At 43.6% G+C, this 27,071-nt stretch overlaps 1 protein-coding gene and 1 pseudogene across 2 annotated transcripts in view; one reads left to right on the top strand and one right to left on the bottom strand.

Moving 5' to 3' along the window:
* The first annotated feature begins 1,063 nt into the window (after positions 1–1,063).
* LOC124012268 lies at positions 1,064–5,323 on the top strand (annotated as a pseudogene).
* Positions 5,324–8,281: 2,958 nt separating this feature from the next.
* The window catches only part of LOC124013087 (alpha-catulin-like), a 114,841-nt gene continuing 96,051 nt past the window's right edge, over positions 8,282–27,071 (bottom strand). The window contains exons 12-19 of one of the 2 annotated variants that reach the window (XM_046327239.1): positions 21,317–21,354; positions 21,142–21,192; positions 18,416–18,570; positions 17,803–17,851; positions 14,722–14,778; positions 10,938–11,057; positions 9,316–9,399; positions 8,282–9,140 (exon numbers count right to left, since the gene is read on the bottom strand). In XM_046327239.1, coding sequence (XP_046183195.1) covers positions 8,976–9,140; positions 9,316–9,399; positions 10,938–11,057; positions 14,722–14,778; positions 17,803–17,851; positions 18,416–18,570; positions 21,142–21,192; positions 21,317–21,354 — 719 coding nt within the window. In that variant the 3' untranslated portion in view covers positions 8,282–8,975. The remainder of the gene's footprint in view (positions 9,141–9,315; positions 9,400–10,937; positions 11,058–14,721; positions 14,779–17,802; positions 17,852–18,415; positions 18,571–21,141; positions 21,193–21,316; positions 21,355–27,071) is intronic. The other variant, XM_046327240.1, reaches the window with a different exon arrangement.

Below are 27,071 nucleotides of genomic sequence, written 5' to 3'. Positions count from 1 at the left end.
AAGGCCTAATTGCCCAACCTCACTAATTCTCTTGGGCTAAATGGAACAAAGTCCCTGCAGCAATGTTCCAACATCTAGTGGAAAGCCTTCCCAGAAGAGTGGAAGAATGTCATGATTTTGGAATGAGATGTTCGACGAACAGGTGTCCACATACTTTTGGTCATGTAGTTGAAATATATTATGTAATGGCCATTGATATGAAAAGTATTGATTATGAAGGGAATTACTCATTGATGAAACACCTGTTTAGATGAATGTTGTATTCATCCCAGTTTTAGGGGTTGTATTTTTTATGAATATCTTGAAGTGGGGTTTGAAGGGCATGAGAAATTGACAGCCTACTGCACTGTATGCAGCAAGACCGAAACAAAATGCTAAGTTCACTGTCAAGCATCCTTCCCTTTGATAAAGACATATTCCCTTTCTAACAGTGTATATCCATGCATCTACAAGAAAAGTTAACATTTAATGGTACAGTATAGTACAGTACAAAACATTAAGATAACAGCTGTTGACATCAGGTCATTTCATATTGGATTAAAAGGTTCCTGGAACATTTTCGAAATATCAACTAGAAGTCTTCCGGATGTTTGAAATGGACGGACCAGAAATGTGCAACAGCGCTAAAACATCAGGGAGACAAGCCAAGGTCGAGAGAGCGCGTTTGTTTGAAATGGAAAAGAGTTGGGGTAGCTATTGATATAGAAGAACATCAAGACGAAGCAGCTGCATTATAAGTGGGATGTACTGTTGAGAGCTACTTCCCGTCCCGAGGGGTTCCTGCTGATTGGACGGAGATTGTGAGAGCCAGTTAAATGGCATCCTTTGAGAAGGAAAGAACAAGATGTATGTCAGGAGAAGTGCAGTATTATCATAATTAGACGTATACTTGGAATATGGAGGAGGAATGGAGGGAAAAAGAGAGGCAGAGGAGGTCTAAGAGAGAGAGGGAGGAAGAGGGCAAACTTGAGGTGGTTCAAAATGGCTGGGAAAAAAGAGACATGTTTTGTTAAAGAAGAATGGTAGAAAGTGTAAGCAGAGTGAGCTGAAGACAGGAGGGGAAATGGAAGTGAATGAGGGCGAAGTATCAGAGGTGGTAGGTGTGGTGAAGTTCTCGGACTCTGTGGCTTGCACCGAGGGTCAGGATAAAGAAGAGTCTGTGACAGTAGGAGTGAAGTTGTTTGGAAAAATGGACCCTTGCCATTCGGCTGATCCATTTGTGGTTTCAGGTTGGGCGAAAATAGCCCAGAGTTGGGTGCTGTGTAATCGGTGAGGGTAACCAGAATTGGTGTTGTGATAATTGTGTTTCTGCGGGTAAGAGGGAGGAGCAGGTGCTCCACGTTAAACAAATGGGGGCAAGAGATGAGAATTGTTTTGCTCTCAAGAAAAGGGCGCCATTGAAAGGAGTGATTACTGGGGTAAATTGAGTGATTACTGGGGTAAATTGAGTGATTACTGGGGTAAATTGAGTATTGAGTGATTACTGGGGTAAATTGAGTATTGAGTGATTACTGGGGTAAATTGAGTGATTACTGGGGTAAATTGAGTGATTACTGGGGTAAATTGAGTGATTACTGGGGTAGCGGTACATGTGAAAGTTGACCAACTGAAGGGGAAGATTTCCTGTGTTTGTGATGCTCGTGGTTTGTTGCGACGCAGAGTGTGGCAGGGTGGCATGAGTGGTTTAAACAGAAGGAGTCATTGTCTGTTCTTTTGAGCTTTGATGTTGAGTCTTTGCCCTACAAGTCATGTTAGGATATACTATAAGTTATCCTGTGCAAGCTTTTGTGCCAAACACATTACGTTGTTACAAGTGTTGAGCTTATGTGCATGTGGCAGCAGTGTGTAGGAGGGAGGGTCCAAGGTGTGACAAGTGTGCAGAAGTGCATGAGACAAAGGAATGTGTAGCATTGGGGAAATGAGTTGTGTTAATTGTAAGGGTGCCCATGTGGCTGGGGATCAGAAATGTCCTTTGAGAAAGAGGCAGGTTGAAGTTTCCAGGGTTAGAGTAGTGCAGAACTTGTCATATGCTGAGGCAGTGAAGAAAGTAGAGGAAGATGGGTGAAGGGGGAGGGATCCTGAGAGAAGTGGTGTGACTAGTAGATCTATACCATTACAGAGGGAGGGATCCTGAGAGAAGTGGTGTGACTAGTAGATCTATACCATTACAGAGGGAGGGATCCTGAGAGAAGTGGTGTGACTAGTAGATCTATACCATTACAGAGGGAGGGATCCTGAGAGAAGTGGTGTGACTAGTAGATCTATACCATTACAGAGGGAGGGATCTTGAGAGAAGTGGTGTGACTAGTAGATCTATACCATTACAGAGGGAGGGATCCTGAGAGAAGTGGTGTGACTAGTAGATCTATACCATTACAGAGGGAGGGATCCTGAGAGAAGTGGTGTGACTAGTAGATCTATACCATTACAGAGGGAGGGATCCTGAGAGAAGTGGTGTGACTAGTAGATCTATACCATTACAGAGGGAGGGATCCTGAGAGAATTGGTGTGACTAGTAGATCTATACCATTACAGAGGGAGGGATCCTGAGAGAATTGGTGTGACTAGTAGATCTATACCATTACAGAGGGAGGGATCCTGAGAGAATTGGTGTGACTAGTAGATCTATACCATTACAGAGGGATAAACAAACAAGTTATATGTCTCAGTAAGATTGGATTTTTAGCAATGGTGATCAACTGTAGTGCAGGGATGTCGCAGAAAATGGAGTTTGTGGTAGCAGCGGCAGACAGGTATTTGGGTGTCAGAGACTTGACATCAGAAGAGTTACAGGGTGTGTTGAGTGGTGGTGTTCCATCCTTTCAGGTTGTTGGCCTGAAGTAGGACTAAGTAGATTTAAATAGTGGAGTAGGGTGGTGTTATTTTTGTATTATTATTAATCAAATATATACATTTGTTCTTTTTTTAGTGAGTGTAGTGTTAGATGGTAGGGTATTTGTTAAGTCTAAGGGTGTGCTCCAGTCTAGTAGGTGGCGGTAATGCAACATTTATTGGATGCCAACTGCAGTTAAACCTCATCGAAGAAGAAGTGCAACAGCATTTACACTCCGTTACGAAATCGAAGCATTTGTAAAATAATCTGTCAAATATTTGATTATTATTTGATGCCCTTTGGTACTAGCTAGGTCTATCAACGGAAGACAAAAAAAACCCACAATAAGGCACCCTCTGTCAGCGATCGGTATTACACTCGATGGTATAAAACAGGTAACGTCTTTTAGCTACCAATGTTGACCACTGAGCTTGGGCGTCAACATGATACAAACACGTGTTTTGGTTGTACCTTTATGTCATTTAACGTAAACTCACGTAAACTCGTACATCGCCTTGGTCCGTACAATTGCCCTTATTTTAGCGCCCCAAAAATGTAATACTTCCAGATCAACTGTAATGTCAATTCCATTGTAAAGCACAATTTCTCCCCTTTCCAACATAATCAATTACATGACCTAAACGCTGCCCGTTTCTGCATAATTCAAGCAGGCAATGGGCCCTGTCGGGTCTTTTTAAAACTGGCGGGTGGGGAAGCGAATCTAATGCGTGATAGTGAGGAGAGATGTTGTGTGGGAAAATGGCTTTTTTTTCACTTGATCTGTCAAACTTATCACCTTATCGCCTTTAAAATTTAAATAAAACACTATAAAGAGTTTATATAATGTGTCATTACATACCTATTTGAAGGTTTGTGTCGAATTTGAATATGTGCTAAAGTGATCTTAGAAGTAAACAGCAGCTTTGAGAATGATGAACGCATGCAATGATGACAAAAAAATGACTAGGTATCCCCCCTTTACCCCCGTCACTGTCCATTTCTTGTTTCTAAAGGATGAGAGGTGCTACACCTGGTGGAGAGAGATTGTAAGACAGAAATAGTAGCTTTATGTGTGCTGTACGTTACGACATGACACATCACGATATAACAGAGGGTCCGTTTTTTAAACATTTCTCCAATACTATAGAGCCATTACCATGTCGATCAACGCTTGAATAGAAACCTAGTTCACACCCCCAATTTTGAAGTCAACACAGTCGCTACAGTCCCATTAGTTTTCTTTGTAGCCTCGTTTGAATGTTGCGGTTGCGCACATTTGTACGGAAAGGGGTGAGTTTATATTACAGTAATTTTATAGAATGTGCAGTTGACTAATGTGTTAGTGTTGGGCTGGTCCAAAAAACCCTTATTAACCCTTAACGTCCATGGTTCGTTACTACTGGTTTATTGACATTGTTATGAAACCATAAAGTTGTGTATTCGTTGTGCTTAGATATCAAGGGTGCGGCTTGTGAAGACCAGTGCATTCTTCAGCATTCAAATAGGTAAGAACATCATTGTTCATGTCCTGCTATTGAGATGAGTAATGCACTTGCTCCACTTCAAATTTGATCATGTTAGCTCATCAACGAGACCACAGCAGATCAACGCGTTACTTCGCTACCAGTTTTGTTTTGTTGCAGAATCTGTGTGTGATCACCCTGGCAGAGACTCACCCTATTCTTCAGAATGGCAGGACAATCAAGAGTTATCAACTATCAAATAAGCGCTGGCTGCAGTCGCCTGCAGAACAGAGTGTCTGAGAAGTCGAAGAGATTATGTGCTACTACATTTAAAAAATAATTGTATATAATCTGGTATATTATCTTCCATACATAAATATATATGATATTATTATCTGGTACGTTATACTACTGCTATACATTTACATTTACATTTAAGTCATTTAGCAGACGCTCTTATCCAGAGCGACTTACACTATGGTATTGTCATCCTCTGAGTTTGACTTTTCCCAGGGAGGGCAACTTGTACAGATAGGGAGGAGTACACCACTTACAGGTGATTACAACCTTTTCTCTCGTATTAAGATGCACCTCGGCAGATAATCCACCGTTTATGGTTACTGACATTTATTACTCGTAGATCTTTTGTGATGATCCTGAAATGGAATCCTAGTTTCTCATTTCAGCTGCATACAGAGTCGGCTACTGGAGGTCAATGAGGTTATTCTTGAAAGGCCTAAACTTTTACTGGGAAAGGTGAGGAACATTTCCAGAAGCTTCATTCCAGTTAAAACACATGTTTGGTCAGTCTAGTGCTTCATTTACATGTACCCCATTGAGAAGGTAAATTACATTAGCATGGCTAACTCCTACCTGTGTGTATCTGACCAGCCTTCCAGAGGGATACATTGCGGTCATCCTCCTTAAAATAGAGAGCAAGACGGTCACTAACGGTCTCCTGAGCAGAGAGGAGTACGAGAGCGTCATCTCTAAACGGACCAGCAGCACCCAGCCTGAGCCATGCTGAGGAATGAAGAGTTCACAGGGACTCGTCACTCACCTCAGCTGGAGTGACTTTTCCCAGGGCAGCTTTGTTAGAGGGGTCCATCGTCTCCTTCAGACCCAGCCAGACCTAGGTACCTGCATAAAGCATACCCCTGTCCAGATATGGACTTATGCCCATGGTGGATGACAGTGGGGTGATGGAGGTTCTCCAGCCTCTACCAGGAGTAGGTATGGGGTGATGGAGGTTCTCCAGCCTCTACCAGGAGTAGGTATGGGGTGATGGAGGTTCTCCAGCCTCTACCAGGAGTAGGTATGGGGTGATGGAGGTTCTCCAGCCTCTACCAGGAGTAGGTATGGGGTGATGGAGGTTCTCCAGCCTCTACCAGGAGTAGGTATGGGGTGATGGAGGTTCTCCAGCCTCTACCAGGAGTAGGTAGTCCTGTGCAAATACTTTTGTTTGTTTTGTTGTAACATGGAAGAAATTGAGCAAGTTACCTTTTTTAGCTCTTGATGATTGATGGAATGTGAGATTTAATTTTCTAAAGGAGGAAATTCGTAAGATATTTCCATTACATCGGTCATTCACAAATTACCCAATCCACCCTGTTTTAAGAAAAATAATGTTTTATTTAAATTTGTGTTCTATTTATAATCATTTAACTGTCAAAAGAATAATGGTCCAAACCTAAATCGATTTCTTCACATCTGGGGCTTTACTCAACAGCAGCCGACTTCACCTGCACTAATTCACAACTATCTCTGAAGCTTAATATGGTGGTTTAGTCTAACGAACCATTCAGGTTTAGTAGGACCAGACTCATCTCTGCGGATACAGATATCTCTGCTCTACCAGAATAATACAGCGTGATACACAATAGACTGCATCCCAAATGATACCCTATATGCTATATATAGACCACTACTTTTGACCAGAGCAACTAAAAGTAGTGCACTATATTTGTATTTAATTTAACTAAGCAAGTCAGTTCAGAACAAATCCTTATGGGTCGGGCCAGGTGCACGTTGACATGGTCGCCAGTGTGTGTTCCTCCAACACATTGGTGAGGCTGGCTTCAGGGTTAAGTGGACGTTGACATGGAGGAACACACACTGGTGACCATGTCAACGTCCACTTAACCCTGAAGCCAGCCCCACCAATGTGTTGGAGGACCACACACTGGTGACCAACACATTGGTGAGGCTGGCTTCAGGGTTAAGTGGACATTGACATGGTCACCAGTGTGTGTTCCTCCAACACATTGGTGAGGCTGGCTTCAGGGTTAAGTGGACATTGACATGGTCACCAGTGTGTGTTCCTCCAACACATTGGTGAGGCTGGCTTCAGGGTTAAGTGGACGTTGACATGGTCATCAGTGTGTGTTCCTCCAACACATTGGTGAGGCTGGCTTCAGGGTTAAGTGGACATTGTGTCAAGAAGCAATAGCACTTGGTTGGGACCCACGGCTCTCGACCTTCGCCTCTCCCAAGTCCGTACGTGAGTTGCATCGCCGAGACAGGACTGTAACTACCAATTGGATACCACGAAATTGGGGAGGAAACAAAAGGGGTAAATATTATTAATAATAATTCTTATTGATAAGAGCGTCTGCTAAATGACTTAAATGTAAATGTAAATTTACAAAAGGCCACCTGCACGGACTGGGATATTTTTTTTTTTACAAATATAGGACAAAACACACATCACGACAAGAGACAGCGCTACATAAAGAGAGACCTAAGACAACATAGCATTGTAGCAACATGGTAGCAACACAACATGGTAGCAACACATGACAACACAACATGGTAGCAACACAACATGGCAGCAGCACAAAACATGGTACAAACATTATTGGGCAGAAACAACAGCACAAAGGGCAAGAAGGATAGAGACAACAATACATCACGCGAAGCAGCCACAACTATCAGTAAGAGTGTCCATGATTGAGTTTGAATTAAGAGATGGAGATAAAACTGTCCAGTTTGAGTGTTATGCAGCTCCTTCCAGTCGCCAGCTGCAGCGAACTGAAAAGATAAGCGACCCAGGGAGGTGTGTGCTTCGGAGACCTTTAACAGAATGTGACTGGCAGAACGGGTGCAGTATGTGGAATAGGCTGAAAAGATAAGCGACCCAGGGCGGTGTGTGCTTCGGAGACCTTTAACAGAATGTGACTGGCAGAACGGGTGCAGTATGTGGAATAGGCTGAAAAGATAAGCGACCCAGGGAGGTGTGTGCTTCGGAGACCTTTAACAGAATGTGACTGGCAGAATGGGTGCAGTATGTGGAATAGGCTGAAAAGATAAGCGACCCAGGGAGGTGTGTGCTTCGGAGACCTTTAACAGAATGTGACTGGCAGAACGGGTGCAGTATGTGGAATAGGCTGAAAAGATAAGCGACCCAGGGAGGTGTGTGCTTCGGAGACCTTTAACAGAATGTGACTGGCAGAACGGGTGCAGTATGTGGAATAGGCTGAAAAGATAAGCGACCCAGGGAGGTGTGTGCTTCGGAGACCTTTAACAGAATGTGACTGGCAGAACGGGTGCAGTATGTGGAATAGGCTGAAAAGATAAGCGACCCAGGGAGGTGTGTGCTTCGGAGACATTTAACAGAATGTGACTGGCAGAACGGGTGCAGTATGTGGAATAGGCTGAAAAGATAAGCGACCCAGGGAGGTGTGTGCTTCGGAGACCTTTAACAGAATGTGACTGGCAGAACGGGTGCAGTATGTGGAATAGGCTGAAAAGATAAGCGACCCAGGGAGGTGTGTGCTTCGGAGACCTTTAACAGAATGTGACTGGCAGAACGGGTGCAGTATGTGGAATAGGCTGAAAAGATAAGCGACCCAGGGAGGTGTGTGCTTCGGAGACCTTTAACAGAATGTGACTGGCAGAACGGGTGCAGTATGTGGAATAGGCTGCCATTCGGGACGTACAGTTCATAACGAACAGCTTCAAAACCACAGTTCATTTGACTCATGCGCTGGATCAACAATCTTTTAAATAGGTCTTCTGAAAACATGGATAAAAACACTATACCACATTATACACAGAAAATGATTCAATACATTACAGAGAGTAGAAAGTCAGTCGGATAAAATTGTCTCTGCTGCAATAGAGGCATAATAAGAACCGTATGTCAGTCAGTTTATAGCAAGCTAAGTGGCATAATTCAGTGATTAAACCTTCAATTTACTCTCTTATTTGGCATCAAAGTGAGATTGCATTAATTACACTCAATAATTGCTAAGCCATGATGCGTTTTGGTTGGTGTACAATAGTGAGAGCAATATCAGCTTTGTCCTGGTCCCAGATCTGTTTGGTCGGTCTTGCCAACTCCTCCTGACAATGGCCATAGGTATCGACAACACAGCTCAAAACTGAGCTGGGACCAGGTGATCAGAAAGCTGGGGTAACAGCCCAAATCACTGGGTAAGATTTAAAGATATTTTCTTTACACATGTGATACATTTGGCTGAGATGTGCTACAGGTTCGTAACATGACAAAATTAATGGGCTGATTACACTGACAGGCACATAAGTGAGCGTTTTTTTTTTTGACAACATTTTCAAAGCGAGTGAGGCGTCTATCACCCCCCCCCCCGGTGGTTGACAATGGTATGCTCCAGCTCTGTTGTAGGTGATACAGGTTAGGGGTCAAAGGTCACTAGACTGGACTACTTGCTCTCCAGGAAGGTGAGGTTGGCCATATGCTTCTCCAGGGACTTGACCCCGAAGCCGTTGCTGTTCTTGCCATTGAGCGCGCCGTCTTTGATGGGTGTGGACGACTGCCTGTCCCTCCAGCTCTGTGGAGAGTCCAGACTGCTTCTCTCTGACTTATACTGGAGACACAGACATAGGATATGGTAGTTATTATTATTATTTTTTTATCTAACCAATGTAAAAACATTGGAGAAAATGACCACCACTGACTTTCATCTGTCTACTCAAACCCCAGTAAACATTGGTTACTTGGAGAACTTGGTAGATCAGCTGATGTCAACTGTGACTTCTCACCTTTCTGACAAGTTTATTACAGACTGGCAGGAGGTAGATTACCACAGTCATGATGGCTCTAGTGTTCTGAATGGATGAATCCACCTAGAGACAGACAGAAAAAGATATCATGGATGGTTGGTGGTCTTTATAGAATGTAATATTCATCCTAACAACATAAAGATAATGACTTTTATCCCTGTGGAGAAATGTTGGTAAACCACATGGGAAAGCTGATTGGCTAGGTTAAAACCAGCTCTTGACAACCACCAGAGCCTCAATTTCCTGCTCCGTTAAAAAAGGCCTTTCAGCAATGACCGTCTGGTTAATGACAACTTGAGGAGAAAGCCAATGCCTATATAACCGATCCACATTAATCATAGAAGCTCATGGGATGCATCCCAAATGGCACCATATTCCCTATATAGTGCACTACTTTCGACCAGACTCCAGTGGACTCTGGTCAAAAGTAGTGCACTATATAGGGAATATGGTGCCATTTGGGATGCATCCCATGTCATTCTCTCATCTCTCATTCTGACTGTAACCTTCCCCATTAGCAAAAAGTGACCCATGCCAGTTCATCACTGTCCAACTGATTTTAATGGAGGTTAATTAAGCTCAGTCTCATTAAAGGGTTTAATTTTACTATCATCTTGTCATGATTGACCTCTCTGTAAAGCAGTAACGAATGTTTGCCCAATGCTGCCAATGCTGATGAATGGGTTGACTTTCTCTTCATTTTCAGTGCAGTTAATCAATACTCCTCGTCAGTTTATTTTCTGTGCATTGTCTCACTCTTCTCTCCAACCACGTCTTTTGTCACATGATAGATCTGTATTTATAGTAATAGAACGCTCCAGTTAATATCTGTATGACTGATAGACTCATTATTTTGCTGACATTTTGAACTAAGATTTTCAAATAAAAGTAGATTCTATCACACAAACAAATCCAGTCATTGACAACTAAGGCTGATCCCAATTAGTTGCCTGGTCGATTGTTTGGTTGTTAGAATGTTGGTGATCAGAAATACAGTGTAGACATGGTTAATGTTGTAAATGACTACTGTAGCTGGAAATGTCAGATAAAAAAATAAAAATAATGGAATATCTACATAGGCCTGTTATCAGCAACCATCACTCCTGTGTTGCAATGGCACGTTGTGTTAGCTAATCCAAGTGTATAATTTTAAAAGGCTTATTGATCATTAGAAAACCCTTTTGAAATTATGTTAGCACAGCTGAAAACTGTTGTCCTGATTAAAGAAGCAATAAAACTGTCCTTCTTTAGACTAGTTGAGTAATCTTGAGCATCAGCATTTGTGGGTTCGATAAATGGCAGAATCTGCGAAAGCCAGCAGCAATGGGAGGCAAATAGTTGGGTCACGTAAAAACCTCTTGGAGCATTTGTCTTATTTCATAAAACCGTAAACTCAAAACCAACTATATGCATTATTAAAACACACAGGGTGTGTCTATATATGGAAAAGTACACGTTTACACATTTCGGACAATCGATTGGTCGAAAGAATAGGAGACTTTCGGACAACCAAGATTTTGTTTAGTCGGGGACAGCACTATTGACGACAACAGCATAATTCCACATATGTCACTGTAAGGCTGGTGTATCAGTAACAGTACCTTCTGGAAGGTGGCAGTCTTGCCCTGTGCTGGCGTCCTCACCCCCATCTGCAGCTGCTGACATAAGCCCATAAGCTTCTCCATCTCCGAAAGCACTACCACCTTCTCTTCATCCATCAGCTGTGAGAGGGAAAAGGAGAGACAGTTATGTCAAAATGTGATATAAAAACAAAGTTAAGGAGTAGGAGTAGGGTTGCAAAATTCCAGTAAATTTCTCCTGGTTTGGAGGTTTCCGGATATCCTACTTATTCCCTAATAATTCCATGAATCATCCAACCAACCATTTTGAGAAAGTTACCATAATTTTGCAAACCTATTTAGGTTAGAATGTAGTTAAAACATTAAAATATCACTGTGCTTGGAGTCTCATGTACAGTTGAAGTCGAAAGTTTACACACACTTAGGTTGGTGTCATTAAAACTCATTTTTCAACCACTCCACAAATTTCTTGTTAACAAACTATCATTTTGGTAAGTCGGTAAGGACATCTACTTTGTGTATGACAAGTAATTTTTCCAACAATTGTTTACAGACAGATTATTTCACTGTATCAAAATTCCAGTGGGTTAGAAGTTCACATAACTAAATTGACTGTGCCTTTAAACTGCTTGGAAAATTCCAGAAAATGATGGCATGGCTTAAGAAGCTTCTGATAGGCTAATTGGACATCATTTGAGTCAATTGGAGGTGTACCTGTGAATGTATTTCAATGCCTACCTTCAAACTCAGTGACTCTTTGCTTCACAGCATGGGAAAATCTAAAGAAATCAGCCAAGGTCAGTAGACCTCCACAAGTCTGGTCCATTCTTGAGAGCAATTCCCAAACACCTGAAGGTACCACGTTCATCTGTACAATCAATAGTACGCGAGTATAAAGACCATGGGACCACGCAGCCGTCATACTGCTGAGGAAGGAGACGCATTCTGTCTCCTAGAGATGAACGTACTTTGGTGCGAAAAGTGCAAATCAATCCCAGAACAACAGCAAAGGACCTTGTGAAGATGCTGGAGGAAACAGGTACAAAAGTATCTATATCCACAGTAAAACAAGGTCTATATCGACATAACCTGAAAGGCCGCTCAGCAAGGAAGAAGCCACTGCTCAAAATCCGCCATAAAAAATATCGTACTTTTTGGAGAAATGTCCTCTGGTTTGATGAAACAAAAATAGAACTGTTTGCCATAATGACCATCATTGTGTTTGGAGGAAAAAGGGGGAGGCTTGCAAACAGAAGAACACCATCCCAACCGTGAAGCACGAGGGTAGCAGCATCATGTTGTGGGGATGCTTTGCTGCAGGAGGGACTGGTGCACTTCACAAAATAGATGGCTTCATTAGGTAGGAAAATTATGTAGATATATTGAAGCAACATCTCAAGACATCAGTCAGGAAGTTAAAGCTTGGTTGCAAATGGGCCTTCCAAATGGACAATGACCCCAAGCATACTTCCAAAGTTGTGGCAAAATGGCTTAAGGACAACAAAATCAATGTATTGGAGTGGCCATCACAAAGCCCTGACCTCAATCCTATAGAAAATGTGTGGGCGAAACTGGAAAAGCATGCGTGAGCAAGGAGGCCTACAAACCTGACTCAGTTACACCAGCTCTGTCAGGAGGAATGGGCCAAAATTCACCGAACTTATTGTGGGAAGCTTGTGGAAGGCTACCCGAAACATTTGACCCAAGTTAAACAATGTAAAGGCAATGCTACCAAATACTAATTGAGTGGCTAAGATGTATGTAAACTTCTGACTTCAACTGTATGCCATATGCAATTATTTCTATATTACAGCCTTGTTCTAAAATGTCTGTAATACTTTCCCCCCATCAATCTACACGTAAAAACAGGTTTTTAGAAATTATAGCAAATTCATCAAATAAAATAAACTGAAATATCACATTTACATAAGTATTCAGACCCTTTACATTGTTGGACCTTTGGCAGCCTTGATTCTTCTTAGGTATGATGCTAAAAGTTTGGCACACCTGCATTTGGAAAGTTTCTCCCATTCTTGTCTGCAGATCATCTCAAGCTCTGTCAGATTGGATGGGGAGCGTTGCTGCACAGCTATTTTCAGGTCTCTCCAGAGATGGACTCTGGACTTGTCCCGAAGCCACTCCTGCATTGTCTTGGTTGTGTGCTTAGGGTCGTTGTCCTGTTAGAAGTTGAACCTTCGCCCCAGTCTGAGGTCCTGAGCGCTCTGGAGCAGGTGTTCATCAAGGATCTCTCTCTACTTTGCTCCGTTCATCTTTGCCTCCATCCTGACTAGTCTGCCAGTCCCTGCCGCTGAAAAACATCCCCACAGTATGATCCTTCCACCACCGTGCTTCACCATAGGGACGGTGCCAGGTTTCCTCCAAATGTGACGCTTGGCATTCAGGCCAAAGAGTTCAATCCAGAGAATCTTGTTTCTCATGGTCTGAGAGTCTTTCAGTGCCTTTGGCATACTCCAAGCTGGCTGCCATGTGCTTTGTACTGAGCGGTGGCTTTCGTCTGGCCTCTCTACCATAAAAGGCCTGATTGGTGGAGTGCTGCAGAGATGGTTGTCCTTCTGAAAGGTTCTCTCATCTCCACAGAGAAACTCTGGAGCTCTGTCAGAGAGAGCATCAGGTTCTTTGTCACCTCCCTGACCAAGGCCCTTCTCCCTCGATTGCTCAGTTTGGTCGGACGGCCAGCTCTAGGAAGAGTCTTGGTGATCCCAAACTTCTTACATTTTTGAATGATGGAGGCCACTGTGTTCTTGGAGACCGTCAATGCTGCAGACATTTTTTGGTACACTTCCCCAGATCTGTGCCACAATCCTGTCTCGGAGCTCTACGGACAATTCCTTCAACCTCATGGCTTGGTTTTTGCTGTGACATGCACTGTCAACTGTGGGACCTTATATAGACAGGTGTGTTCCTTTCCAAATCATATCCAATCAATTTACTTTATCACAAGTGGACTCCCATCAAGTTGTCGAAACATTAAGGATGATCAATGGAAACAGGATGCACCTGAGCTCAATTTTGATTCTCATAGCAAAGTGTCTGTTTTTTTAATTTTTTTATAAATTCGCAAAAATGTCAAACCAGTTTTTGCTTTGCCATTATGGGGTATTGTGTGTAGTTTGCTGAGGAAAAATAAAATAATTTAATCCAATTTAGAATAAAGCTGTAACGTAACAACATTATGAAAAAGTCAAGGGGTCTGAATTCATCTGAAGGCACAGTATATTGATATTATCCTACTACATTAGAATATGTCTGTGTCGTACCATTCACAATCTCTGGTTAACATATTTAGTAACATTTTCAGCCTCAGTTGAAAATGTTCAGGCTGATTAGCATAAAGAACTTGATCATTTACAAGAGGGCAGTGCAGCTGCACCATAAGCCTGCTTCATTCCAGTGGGGGGAGCTCCATTAGCCAATGTTTGTTTGAAGTAATTAATCAAACGCACGCTGCTGAGCTGAAGTGCTGGATGTGTTGATTATGTATTAGTAGTATGTGTGAGTGTGTATGTGCGTGTATTAGTGTTTGGGTGCACTCTCCGGAGAGTCGGGTTAGCCAGTGTTGATAACCACATTTTCACTTTACCCAGAGACGGATGGCAGTCATGAATGGCTGTCAAAGAGGGACATTTAATTAAACTCCAGGACCTGGGCACTTTGGAAAGAGGGAGGCATACTTCCTTGTTTCTTTGATTTTTGAGTACAGAGGAAACTGAAACTGGGTGCAGGATTCATTTCCTGCCTAGCGTGGGTGAAGAACGTGCGTGGGTGTGGTTGCGTGCGCGTGTACCAGGGTGGACAAAGTGTGTACTGAAGACCACAGCTGGAGTCCTTCCTCAGAAAGCACCTGCAGAAGGAGAGAGAGAAATATAAAAATGAGAGCAAGACAGACCGAGAGAGAGAAAAAAACAAAGCATGGCTCACTTTACTGGCAGAACATTCTGAACCCTGGTCTGGCAGAACATTCTGAACCCTGGTCTGGCAGAACAATCTGAACCCCGGTCTTGCAGAACATTCTGAACCCTGGTCTGGCAAATCTATCAGCCAAGTATTGTCAATTCCACTCAATGGCTGTATTGTAAGTAGCTGGGATGATGTGAACAAGACTGGTACACTGTACTGTAAGGTTTTCAAATTCAAATGTATTTAAAATTAGCCAATTGGTGAGCAGCCAATTAGAATAATTGCAAGTTAAATGTTGCTGTGTGAAAGGGTAGAGTTATAGAAAGTATGGTTGCATCCTGAAACTTGAGGAGACATTGAAAGTTCTCTACTCTGTTCCGTTTTCTACTATATTCTGCTACTCTATTCCATATTCTATTTAAGTGATAATGCCAGAGAAGCCGGTGTTTGTTGGATATATTGGCACAGGTTTTGTTAGGCCTGAGACAAAGTACCAATATATCCTCCAAACACGGGGTATCCTCCATACAACGGGTTACCAACATATTCACATAATGATTGACATTATCTTTCAAAACGTTATTTTGATGAATTTATTCAAACTATTTCGTTCTTCCACAAGATATAGTCCCATATCTAGGGTTGCTACCCAATACGGCTAGTCGCTCCTATCGGTTCGGTTGCCAGTCGCTCAGTCTTTTTGTTCTGTCGATGGACGTGACCCAGTCGTTTGTTCTAAATGTTCCAATGCCATACTGGCTGGCAATGTTGTTATCCCTTGCAGTCACGTCAACCAGTGCAGCCAGAATAACAACAGTAGCGGCATTTTCACTTGTTTAAGCTGTTTTCTAGTGACATTTATTTGGATACATCCTTAACAATGAGCTAATGAGGCGCGATTTCGCCTGTAATATAAAATGTGCTCTCTCGTTGCTCAGAGGAGCTAGCCAACAAAACATCATGATTCATGATTTCTACCGGCTAAGAAACACTGCCTGCATTTCCGTCTCGTCCTGACATGTGCATTACTATGGGACAGCAGGAGATCGAATTTGAATATTGAAACAATGTTACAAATGTCGGAGAGGCATACAGCAAGGTTTATACAAATCTCCGCTGTTGAAATTAAATGTTAGTCTAAAATAAATGTGAGAATGTCTAGATGCTTTTTATAGTGGAAATCAAGTTTATAAATTGCCTGGCTGGGCTGATGAGACAGTGGATTGCTCAGTCAGATTGAACAGAGTAAATTGGCATTTTAACATCATAGACTTATTAGCAGGTGGTAACTTGTGGAATAGACACCGGCTGCGTCACTTGAGTGGGTTGAGTCACTGATGTGATCTTCCTGTCTGGGTTGGCGCCCCCCCTTGGGTTGTGCCGTGGTGGAGATCTTTGTGGGCTATACTCGGCCTTGTCTCAGGATGGTAAGTTGGTGGTTGAAGATATCCCTCTAGTGGTATGGGGGCTGTGCTTTGGCAAAGTGGGTGGGGTTATATCCTTCCTGTTTGGCCATGTCCAGGGGTGTCCTCGGGTGGGGCCACAGTGTCTCCTGACCCCTCCTGTCCACGCCTCCAGTATTTATGCTGCAGTAGTTTGTGTCGGGGGCTAGGGTCAGTTTGTTATATCTGGAATACTTCTCCTGTCCTATCCGGTGTCCTGTGTGAATTTAAGTATCTGTAGCTCAGTTGGTAGAGCATGGCGCTTGTAACGCCAGGGTAATGGGTTCGATCCCCGGGACCACCCATACGTAGAATGTATGCACACATGACTGTAAGTCGCTTTGGATAAAAGCGTCTGCTAAATGGCATATATTATTATTATTATTAAGTATGCCCTCTCTAATTCTCTCTTTCTTTCTCTCTCTCGGAGGACCTGAGCCATAGGACCATGCCTCAGGACTACCTGACATGATGACTCCTTGCTGTCCCCAGTCCACCTGGCCGTGCTGCTGCTCCAGTTTCAACTGTTCTGCCTGTGATTATTATTATTTGACCATGCTGGTCATTTATGAACATTTGAACATCTTGGCCATGTTCTGTTATAATCTCCACCCGGCACAGCCAGAAGAGGACTGGCCACTCCACATAGCCTGGTTCCTCTCTAGGTTTCTTCCTAGGTTTTGGCCTTTCTAGGGAGTTTTTCCTAGCCACCGTGCTTCTACGCCTGCATTGCTTGCTGTTTGGGGTTTTAGGCTGGGTTTCTGTACAGCACTTTGAGATATCAGCTGATATACGAAGGGCTATATAAATACATTTGATTTGATTTGGCTGGAATGCGGTTTTATCCAATCAGCATTCAGGATTAGACCCACCCCATTGTATAATATCCACTATTCTAGGATTAGTAGAAAAATCCTAAAAAGAGATATGTGGAACACCAGCAGTATATGGTAGAAATAAAAACCCATATTCCTTGTGTTGTATTGTTAATGTACAAGGATGAACCAAACATAAATAAATAACACATTTCTAAAGGACCTGACAAATTGTAGTGTTTGTGTCACAGAAGACAGCTGCCCTTTTCCACCTCGGTGAATTAGCAGAGGTTATTATCGCTCAGTGGGAGCTCCACAGTGGAAGGTTAGGCTGTCTGTGTGTGTGGCATTGTGAAGGCCCTGCTGATTAAACGACAGGTGGCCTCATCAGCACTTCTTCTCTCTCTTCCTTGCCATTTCCCCTTTTCTCCTACAGTGAGTGCAGATCATCATCACATCTCTCTCCCTCTCTCTCTACATTAAGTACAGGGCCAGGGCACTCTGCTCCCTGACTCATCCTCTCCTTACCACAGACAAATTATTGTCTTGGGCCTTTTAATACTGTATTGATTCTGTCTTCTTCCTGGGACATGGTTGTGTTTAATGGCACCTGGGACAGATTCAATTAAAACCCTGTATGAAGTAGAGGAGGATGAAGGACAGGAGATGGATGAGTGGAGTGGCGGACGGGGCGTGTGTACAGTACTTTACCTCAGCCTGGTGGAAGAGATCCATGGTTGTCTTCAGTAGGCCCTCCCCCCTGCACAATCGATACAGGAAATGAATGAAATATTACCTGATGATAACAACTGATTAAGTATATTGACTATGAACATCATATCACCAAGATGCGTGACGGCATCTGTGTTCTCTTCTTTATCCATACAGATGGTCAATGGTGGTCAATACCTGGCTGGTGGTCAATACCTGGCTGGTGCAAAGTATACTTGACATTTATACTGCAGGCTTGCTGAAGAAACTTTTATAAAGATGTGTTTAATGTATGATTTCAATATTTTTTAATTCTGCTTCCTCCTTTCATTGTTAGTACTTTTATTATTTTATGATGGGAAGCACTTTTACTTGTATAGAGCTGGTGTCTACCTGGTGAAGACAGACAGACAGACAGACAGACAGCTGGTGTCTACCTGGTGAAGACAGACAGACAGACAGACAGCTGGTGTCTACCTGGTGAAGACAGACAGACAGACAGACAGACAGACAGACAGACAGACAGACAGACAGACAGACAGACAGACAGACAGACAGACAGACAGACAGACAGACAGACAGACAGACAGACAGACAGACAGCTGGTGTCTACCTGGTGAAGAGGTACATGGAGTAGGCCATGCTGGACATGCTCTGGCCCTGGCGGACGATATCCTGCTCCTGGTCCTCCCACTTCTCCACCTCCGTGTCCACGTCGGAGGTCAGCAGACGCAGCTCTAGACCCAGCTTGGCTATGGTGCTCTGCTCCTGGGGCGGAGAGATCATGGGTCCGCCATTAATTAAGGATGGTCTCCCATCCAAGACTACTAATCAAGCCCAAACCTTCTGAGATTCCACCATATTCGGTGGTTTCCGAAAAGGTCAGTGCATGATGAGCCCATAACCACATTACTTTTGATCTACATTGCCTTCATTATCATCATCATTACTGATTCATGATCATTCAAAACCATATACATTGCCTTCATTATCATTACTGATTCATGATCATTCAAAACCATATACATTGACTTCATTATCATCATCATTACTGATTCATGATCATTCATAACCATATACATTGCCTTCATTATCATCATCATTACTGATTCATGATCATTCATAACCATATACATCGCCTTCATTATCATTACTGATTCATGATCATTCATAACCATATACATTTCCTTCATTATCATCATTACTGATTCATGATCATTCATAACCATATACATTGCCTTCATTATCATCATCATTACTGATTCATGATCATTCATAACCATATACATTTCCTTCATTATCATCATCATTACTGATTCATGATCATTCATAACCATATACATTGCCTTCATTATCATCATCATCATTACTGATTCATGATCATTCATAACCATATACATTGCCTTCATTATCATCATCATCATTACTGATTCATGATCATTCATAACCATATACATTGCCTTCATTATCATCATCATCATTACTGATTCATGATCATTCATAACCATATACATTGCCTTCATTATCATCATCATCATTACTGATTCATGATCATTCATAACCATATACATTTTCTTTATTATCATCATCATTACTGATTCATGATCATTCATAACCATATACATTGTCTTCATTATCATCATCATTACTGATTCATGATCATTCATAACCATATACATTGCCTTCAGAAAGTATTCGCACCCCTTCACTTTTTCCACATTTTGTTCGGGTACAAGGTGGGTAAAAAAAAAAAATGTAATCGTATTTTTTTGTCAAAGATCTACACAAAATACTCTAATGACAAAGTGGAAGTATATGAAAAAGTATATAAAAATATATGAAAAATAAACACTAATATATCTTTACATAACTATTCAAACTACTCAGTTTAAAGATAAAACTCATTGCTGCTTGAGAAAGTCAACAATTCCACTCTTCACCTCTCTTAAAAGACATCAAACATTCCTAATAATTTCCAATTATTGATTATAATTTTGTGTATGCACGCCCATTCATGACGGAGTGACACTCCGGAAGTTTACATACACCTTGGGAAAATACATTTAAACTCAGTTTTTCACAATTCCTGACATTTAATCCCAGTAAAAAGTAGTCTTAGGTTAGTTAGGATCACCACTTTATTTTTAGAATGTGAAATGTCAGAATCACATTCCCAGTGGGTCAGAGGTTTACATACACTCAATTAGTATTTGGTAGCATTGCCTTTAAATTGTTGAACTTAAGTCAAACGTTTCAGGGAGCCTTCCACAAGCTTTCCACAATAAATTGGGTGAAGTTTGGCCCATTCTTCCTGACAGAGCTGGTGTAACTGAGTCAGGTTTGTAGGCCTCCTTGCTCGCACATGCTTTTTCAGTTCTGCCCACACATTTTCTATAGGATTGAGGTCAGGGCTTTGCGATGGCCATTCTAATACCTTTACTTTGTTGTCCTTAAGCCATTTTGCCACAACTTTGGAAGTATGCTTGGGGTCATTGTCCAATTGGAAGACCCATTTGCGGCCAAGCTTTAACTTCCTGATTTATGTCTTGAGATGTCGCTTCAATATACCTACATAATATTCCTTCCTCATGATGCCATCTATTTTGTGAAGTGCACCAGTCCCTCCTGCAGCAAAGCACCCCCACAACATGCTGCCACCCTCGTGCTTCACGGTTGGGATGGTGTGCTTAGGCTTGCAAGCATCTCCCTTTTCCTCCAAACATAATGATGGTCATTATGGCCAAACAATTATATTTTTGTTTCATCAGACCAGAGGACATTTCTCCAAAAAGTACGATAGTTCTCCCCATGTGCAGTTCCAAACTGTTTAGCCAGCTTTTTTTATGGCAGTTTTGGAGCAGTGACTTCTTCCTTGCTGAGAGGCCTTTCAGGTTAGGTCAATATAGGACTCGTTTACTGTGGATATAGATACTTTTGTACCCGTTTCCTCTAGCATCTTCACAAGATCCTTTTCTGTTGTTCTGGGATTGATTTGCACTGATGACTTGTGTCATGCACAAAGTAGATGTCCTAACCAACTTCCAAAATATTTGGGTTGTTAACAAGTTGAAAAAAAGTTTTAATGACTCCAACCTGAGTGTATATAAACTTCCGACTTCAACTGTATCAGACCATGCAAGGTCCCTGCAATAATCGCCATTATTCCCCTGTTTGACCAGGTATTCATTTCCTGCAGAATAAATGCACCTATCAGGATGAGGTAGTAGATGCAGAGGTGTATTGTGTAATTGAGGAGTCTAGTTATACCTCCGTATCTAGTTATACCTCCGTATCTAGTTATACCTCCGTATCTAGTTATACCTCTGTATCTAGTTATACCTCTGTATCTAGCTTAACAGCTTTCACCATCTTCAGGTTGGCTGAATGTTTCTGGAGGGAAGAAAAAGTTTGACAGGATGAGTGATATTAAAAGGAGAAAGTGAGGGAAAATCATTTAAACAGAATGACATTGGAAATACCCACCAATCATAGTATTGTTTATTCTGATACTCACCCCTGGTCTGGGAAGCGACAAGTAAGCCCTTTTATCACCTGTTATTAAATCAGAAAGAAATACTATTTTGAGGAAAAATATTTTTTTAAAGTCACATTTTGGCCATTGGATCACAAGTTTGGGATAATGAATGGGAGGCTATGAGTTATATGGAAAATAATGAACGACGTGTAAGGTGTGTTCCATGAAGAAGTGTAACTGACCTTCCACAGAGTTGCATTATTTTCCAGAGAATGCATAGAGCCCTGAGTTGATTATCCCATGGCTATAATAGTTTTTTTACGCCCTTTTCTCTCCAATTTCGTGGTATCCAATTGTTAGTAATTACTATCTTGTCTCATCGCTACAACTCCCTTTCGGACTCGGGAGAGACGAAGGTCGTAAGCCACGAGTCCTCCGAAACAAAACCCAACAAAGCCACACTGCTTCTTAACACAGCGTGCCGCCAACCCGGAAGCCAGCCGCACCAATGTGTCGGAGGAAACACAGTGCACACTGGATTTATACCTAGATCCAAGTTGCTAAAACCTGAAATATTCATATTTGCTGGCTACTCACTAACATGTGGGCTTGTGCTTGAGAGATTGTTTATGAGACCGTGTTAATTTTCTACAATTTAAATTTTTAAAATATAAGTCATTTGAGAACGAATTTTTATTTACAATGACGGCTAAGGAACAGTGGGTTACCTGCCTTGTTCAGGGGCAGAACGACAGATTTTTACCTTGTCAGCTCAGGGATTTCGGTTACTGGCGCAATGCTCTAACCACTAGGCTACCTGCTGGTTACTGGCCCAACGCTCTAACCACTAGGTTACCTGCTGGTTCCTGGCCCAACGCTCTAACCACTAGGCTACCTGCTGGTTACTGGCCCAACACTCTAACCACTAGGCTACCTGCTGGTTACTGGCCCAACACTCTAACCACTAGGCTACCTGCTGGTTACTGGCCCAACGCTCTAACCACTAGGCTACCTGCAGCCCCTATTGAGATGGTTTGAGATGAGTTGGACCACAGAGTGAAGGAACAGCAGCCAGCAAGTGCTCAGCATATGTGTGCTACATTATTAGTGGATGTGCATTATGCATATCTGTGCTACATTATTAGTGAATGTGCATGTGTGCTACATTATTCGTGAATGTGCATGTGTGTGCTACATTATTAGTGAATGTGCATATGTGTGCTACATTATTAGTGAATGTGCATGTGTGCTACATTATTCGTGAATGTGCATGTGTGTGCTACATTATTAGTGAATGTGCATATGTGTGCTACATTATTAGTGAATGTGCATTATGCATATGTGTGCTACATTATTAGTGAATGTGCATTATGCATATGTGTGCTACATTATTAGTGAATGTGCATTATGCATATGTGTGCTACATTATTAGTGAATGTGCATTATGCATATGTGTGCTACATTATTAGTGAATGTGCATTATGCATATGTGTGCTACATTATTAATGAATGTGCATTATGCATATGTGTGCTACATCATTAGTGAATGTGCATTATGCATATGTGTTCCACATTATTAGTGAATGTGCATTATGCATATGTGTGCTACATGATTAGTGAATGTGCATTATGCATATGTGTGCTACATTATTCGTGAATGTGCATTATGCATATGTGTGCTACATTATTCGTGAATGTGCATTATGCATATGTGTGCTACATTATTCGTGAATGTGCATTATGCATAGTTCTGGTGTCACGCCTTGGTCATTGTATCTTGTGTTTTTGTTATATGTTTGGGTAGGCCAGGGTGTGACATGGGTTTATATGTTGTATTTCGTATTGGGGTTTGTATTAATTGGGAGTGTGTATTATTAGGGGTGTGTCTAGTTAGGCTTGGCTGCCTGAGGCGATTCCTAATTGGAGTCAGCTGATTCTCGTTGTCTCGGATTGGGAACCGTATTTAGGTAGCCTGAGTGCGCGTTGTATTTTGTGGGTGATTGTACCCATCTCTGTGTTAGTCACCAGATAGGCTGTAATTAGTTTCACTCGTTTGTTGTTTTCTTCTTCAGTTATTTCATGTACCGCATTATCTTCATTAAAAGTCATGAGTAACCTACACGCTGCATTTCGGTCTGACTCTCTTCAAACAACAGACGAACAACATTACAGAATCACCCACCACCATTCACAGACCGAGCAGCGTGTGAACTGGCAGGATCTAAAGGAGGACGTTATGGACGGCAGAAGCAGGGATTATATGACGTGGGAAGAAATCGACAGGTGGGCGGCCGACCCAGAGCGAGTGCAGGAGCCCGCCTGGGATTCCCTACAGCAATGCGAAGAGGGCTATACACGTATGGAATCGAAAAGGAAAGCACGGTTATACAGAGCGAAAACCGAAGGTAACGGGGAAAGCGCAGAGAGAGAGTGGCTGAGTCAGGAATCAGACCTGAGCCTACTCTCCCGGTTAATCGTGAAGAGCAGTTGCAATGGGAGAGACTGCATCATTTGGAGATTTGGACATGGGAGGAGGAATTAGAAGGTAAAGGACCCTGGGCGCAGCCGGGAGAATATCACCGTCCCAAGGAGGAAATAGAAGCAGCTAAAGCGGAGAGGCGCAAGTATGAGGAGGCAGCACGGCGACGCGGTTGGAAACCGGAAAGTCACCCCCAAAAAAATATTGGGGGGGGGGGCTAAAAGGGAGAATAGTTATGCCAGGTAGGAGACCTGCGCATACTCCCTGTGCTCACCATTGGGCTAGAGAGACCGGGCAGGCACCGTGTTATGCTATGGAGCGCACGGTGTTTCCAGTGCGGGTGCAGAGCCAGCTGCGACACATACCAGCCCTTCATATTGGCCGGGCTAGAGTGGGCATCGAGCCAGGTAAGCTTGGGCAGGCTCGGTGCTCAAGAGCTCCATTGCACCTGCACGGTCCGGTCTATCCAGAGCCACCTCTACACACCAGTCCTCCGGTAGCAGCTCCCCGCACCAGGCTTCCTGTGCGTGTCCTCGCGCCAGTACCACCAGTTCCAGCACCACACACCAGGCCTCCAGTGCGCCTCGCCTGTTCAGCACAGCCAGTGCTTTTCTCCCCTCCTGTGCTATCGGAGTCTCCAGCCTGTTTAGCGCAGCCAGAGCCTTTCTCCTCTCCTGCGCTGCCGGAGTCTCCTGTCTGTCCAGCGCCACCAGTGCTACCAGTCGGCCCAGCGCGTCCAGTGCGCCTCGCCTGTTCAGCGCAGCCAGAGCTTTTCTCCTCTCCTGCACTGTTGGAGTCTCCCGCCTGTTCAGCGCAGCCAGAGCCTTTCTCCTCTCCTGCGCTGCCGGAGTCTCCTGTCTGCCCAGCGCCGCCAGGCGGCCCAGTGTCACCAGTCTGCCAGGATCCACCAGAAGTGCCAGTCTGCCAGGATCCGCCAGAAGTGCCAGTCTACCAGGATCCGCCAGAAGTGCCAGTCTGCCAAGATCTTCTAGATCGGCCAGACAACCTGAATCATCCAGTTCCACCAGCCAGCCAGGATTTACCGGAGCCTACTACCTGCCTGAGCTTCCTCTCAGTACTTGGCTTCCTCTCAGTACTTGGCTTCCTCTCAGTACTTGGCTTCCTCTCAATACTTGGCTCCCTCTCAGTACCGGGCTCCCTCTCAGTACCGGGCTCCCTCTCAGTACCGGGCTCCCTCTCAGTACCGGGCTGCCCCTCTGCCCCGGGCTGCCCCTCTGCCCCGGGCTGCCCCGGGCTGCCCCGAGCTGCCCCGGGCTGCCCCGAGCTGCCCCTCGGTCCCGGGCTGCCCCGGGCTGCCCCGAGCTGCCCCTCGGTCCCGGGCTGCCCCGGGCTGCCCCGAGCTGCCCCTCGGTCCCGGGCTGCCCCGGGCTGCCCCGAGCTGCCCCTCGGTCCCGGGCTGCCCCGGGCTGCCCCGAGCTGCCCCTCGGTCCCGGGCTGCCCCGGGCTGCCCCTCGGTCCCGGGCTGCCCCGGGCTGCCCCTCGGTCCCGAGCTGCACCGGGCTGCCCCTCGGTCCCGAGCTGCCCCTCGGTCCCGAGCTGCCCCTCGGTCCCGAGCTGCCCCTCGGTCCCGAGCTGCCCCTCGGTCCCGAGCTGCCCCTCGGTCCCGAGCTGCCCCTCGGTCCCGAGCTGCCCCTCGGTCCCGAGCTGCCCCTCGGTCCCGAGCTGCCCCTCGGTCCCGAGCTGCCCCTCAGTTATGTGGGGATCAGGGTGAGGACTATTAGGCCATGGTCGGCGGAGAAGGTGGATTATCCTAGGACGCGAAGGGGAGGAACTAGGACATTTATGGAGTGGGGTCCACGTCCCGAGCCAGAACCGCCACCATGGACAGACGCCCACCCGGACCCTCCCTATGCTCTTGAGGTGCGTCCCGGAGTCCGCACCTTAGGGGGGGTTCTGTCACGCCTTGGTCATTGTATCTTGTGTTTTTGTTATATGTTTGGGTAGGCCAGGGTGTGACATGGGTTTATATGTTGTATTTCGTATTGGGGTTTGTATTAATTGGGAGTGTGTATTATTAGGGGTGTGTCTAGTTAGGCTTGGCTGCCTGAGGCGATTCTTAATTGGAGTCAGCTGATTCTCGTTGTCTCGGATTGGGAATCGTATTTAGGTAGCCTGAGTGCGTGTTGTATTTCGTGGGTGATTGTACCTGTCTCTGTAATTAGTTTCACTCGTTTGTTGTTTTCTTCTTCAGTTATTTAATGTACCGCATTATCTTCATTAAAAGTCATGAGTAACCTACACGCTGCATTTCGGTCTGACTCTCTTCAAACAACAGACGAACTTCGTTACATCTGGTTACATTTGTAACTTATATTTTTTTTATAGACCGACTGGAAGGCCAGATCAATGATTATTGTAAAAAGAAAAGCAGGTACAACTATTTTGATAAAATTATTAGTGTGTCTTATGGTTGTGGAAGGAATATATTCAGACTAGATAGAATTTACCAAGCTCTGAATTCATTAGATTATTGCTGACTGTTTTAAATGCAGTGTGTTTTACCTTTACAACAAAGCTTATTTAGAGAATATTAATTAAAAAATAAATAAATAACAATAATAAATATATATTGGGAGGGGGATGAATGAGCCAATTGTAAACTGGGGATGATTAGGTGGCCATGATGGTATGAGGGCCAGAATGGGAAGTGGTATTGAAGAACTGTAAGACCAGGATTGGATCTCACTCAGACAAGGGATGTTACCATACAACCAAAACCTGTAGGTTTGAAAGAAATTGAGATATGAGTTTTAGGCCATATCGCCCAGCCCTAACACATCCATCCTCTATCATACTACAGTTGATTATCTCTAACACGTCACCTATCATACTACAGTTGATTATCTCTAACACATCCCATATCATACTACAGTTGATTATCTCTAACACATTCTCTATAATACTACAGTTGATTATCTCTAACACATCCCCTATCATACTACAGTTGATTATCTCTAACACATCCCCTATCATACTACAGTTGATTATCTCTAACACATCCCCTATCATACTACAGTTGATTATCTCTAACACATCCCCTATCATACTACAGTTGATTATCTCTAACACATCCCCTATCATACTACAGTTGATTATCTCTAACACATCCCCTATCATACTACAGTTGATTATCTCTAACACATCCCCTATCATACTACAGTTGATTATCTCTAACACATCCCCTATCATACTACAGTTGATTATCTCTAACACATCCTCTATCATACTACAGTTGATTATCTCTAACACATCCCCTATCATACTACAGTTGATTATCTCTAACACATCCTCTAT

The sequence above is a fragment of the Oncorhynchus gorbuscha genome, linkage group LG24 (assembly GCF_021184085.1).
Source record: "Oncorhynchus gorbuscha isolate QuinsamMale2020 ecotype Even-year linkage group LG24, OgorEven_v1.0, whole genome shotgun sequence".
Lineage (NCBI taxonomy): Eukaryota > Metazoa > Chordata > Actinopteri > Salmoniformes > Salmonidae > Oncorhynchus > Oncorhynchus gorbuscha.
Note: the sequence above shows the minus strand (reverse complement) of the source record. Positions and strands in the feature narration are given on the sequence as shown.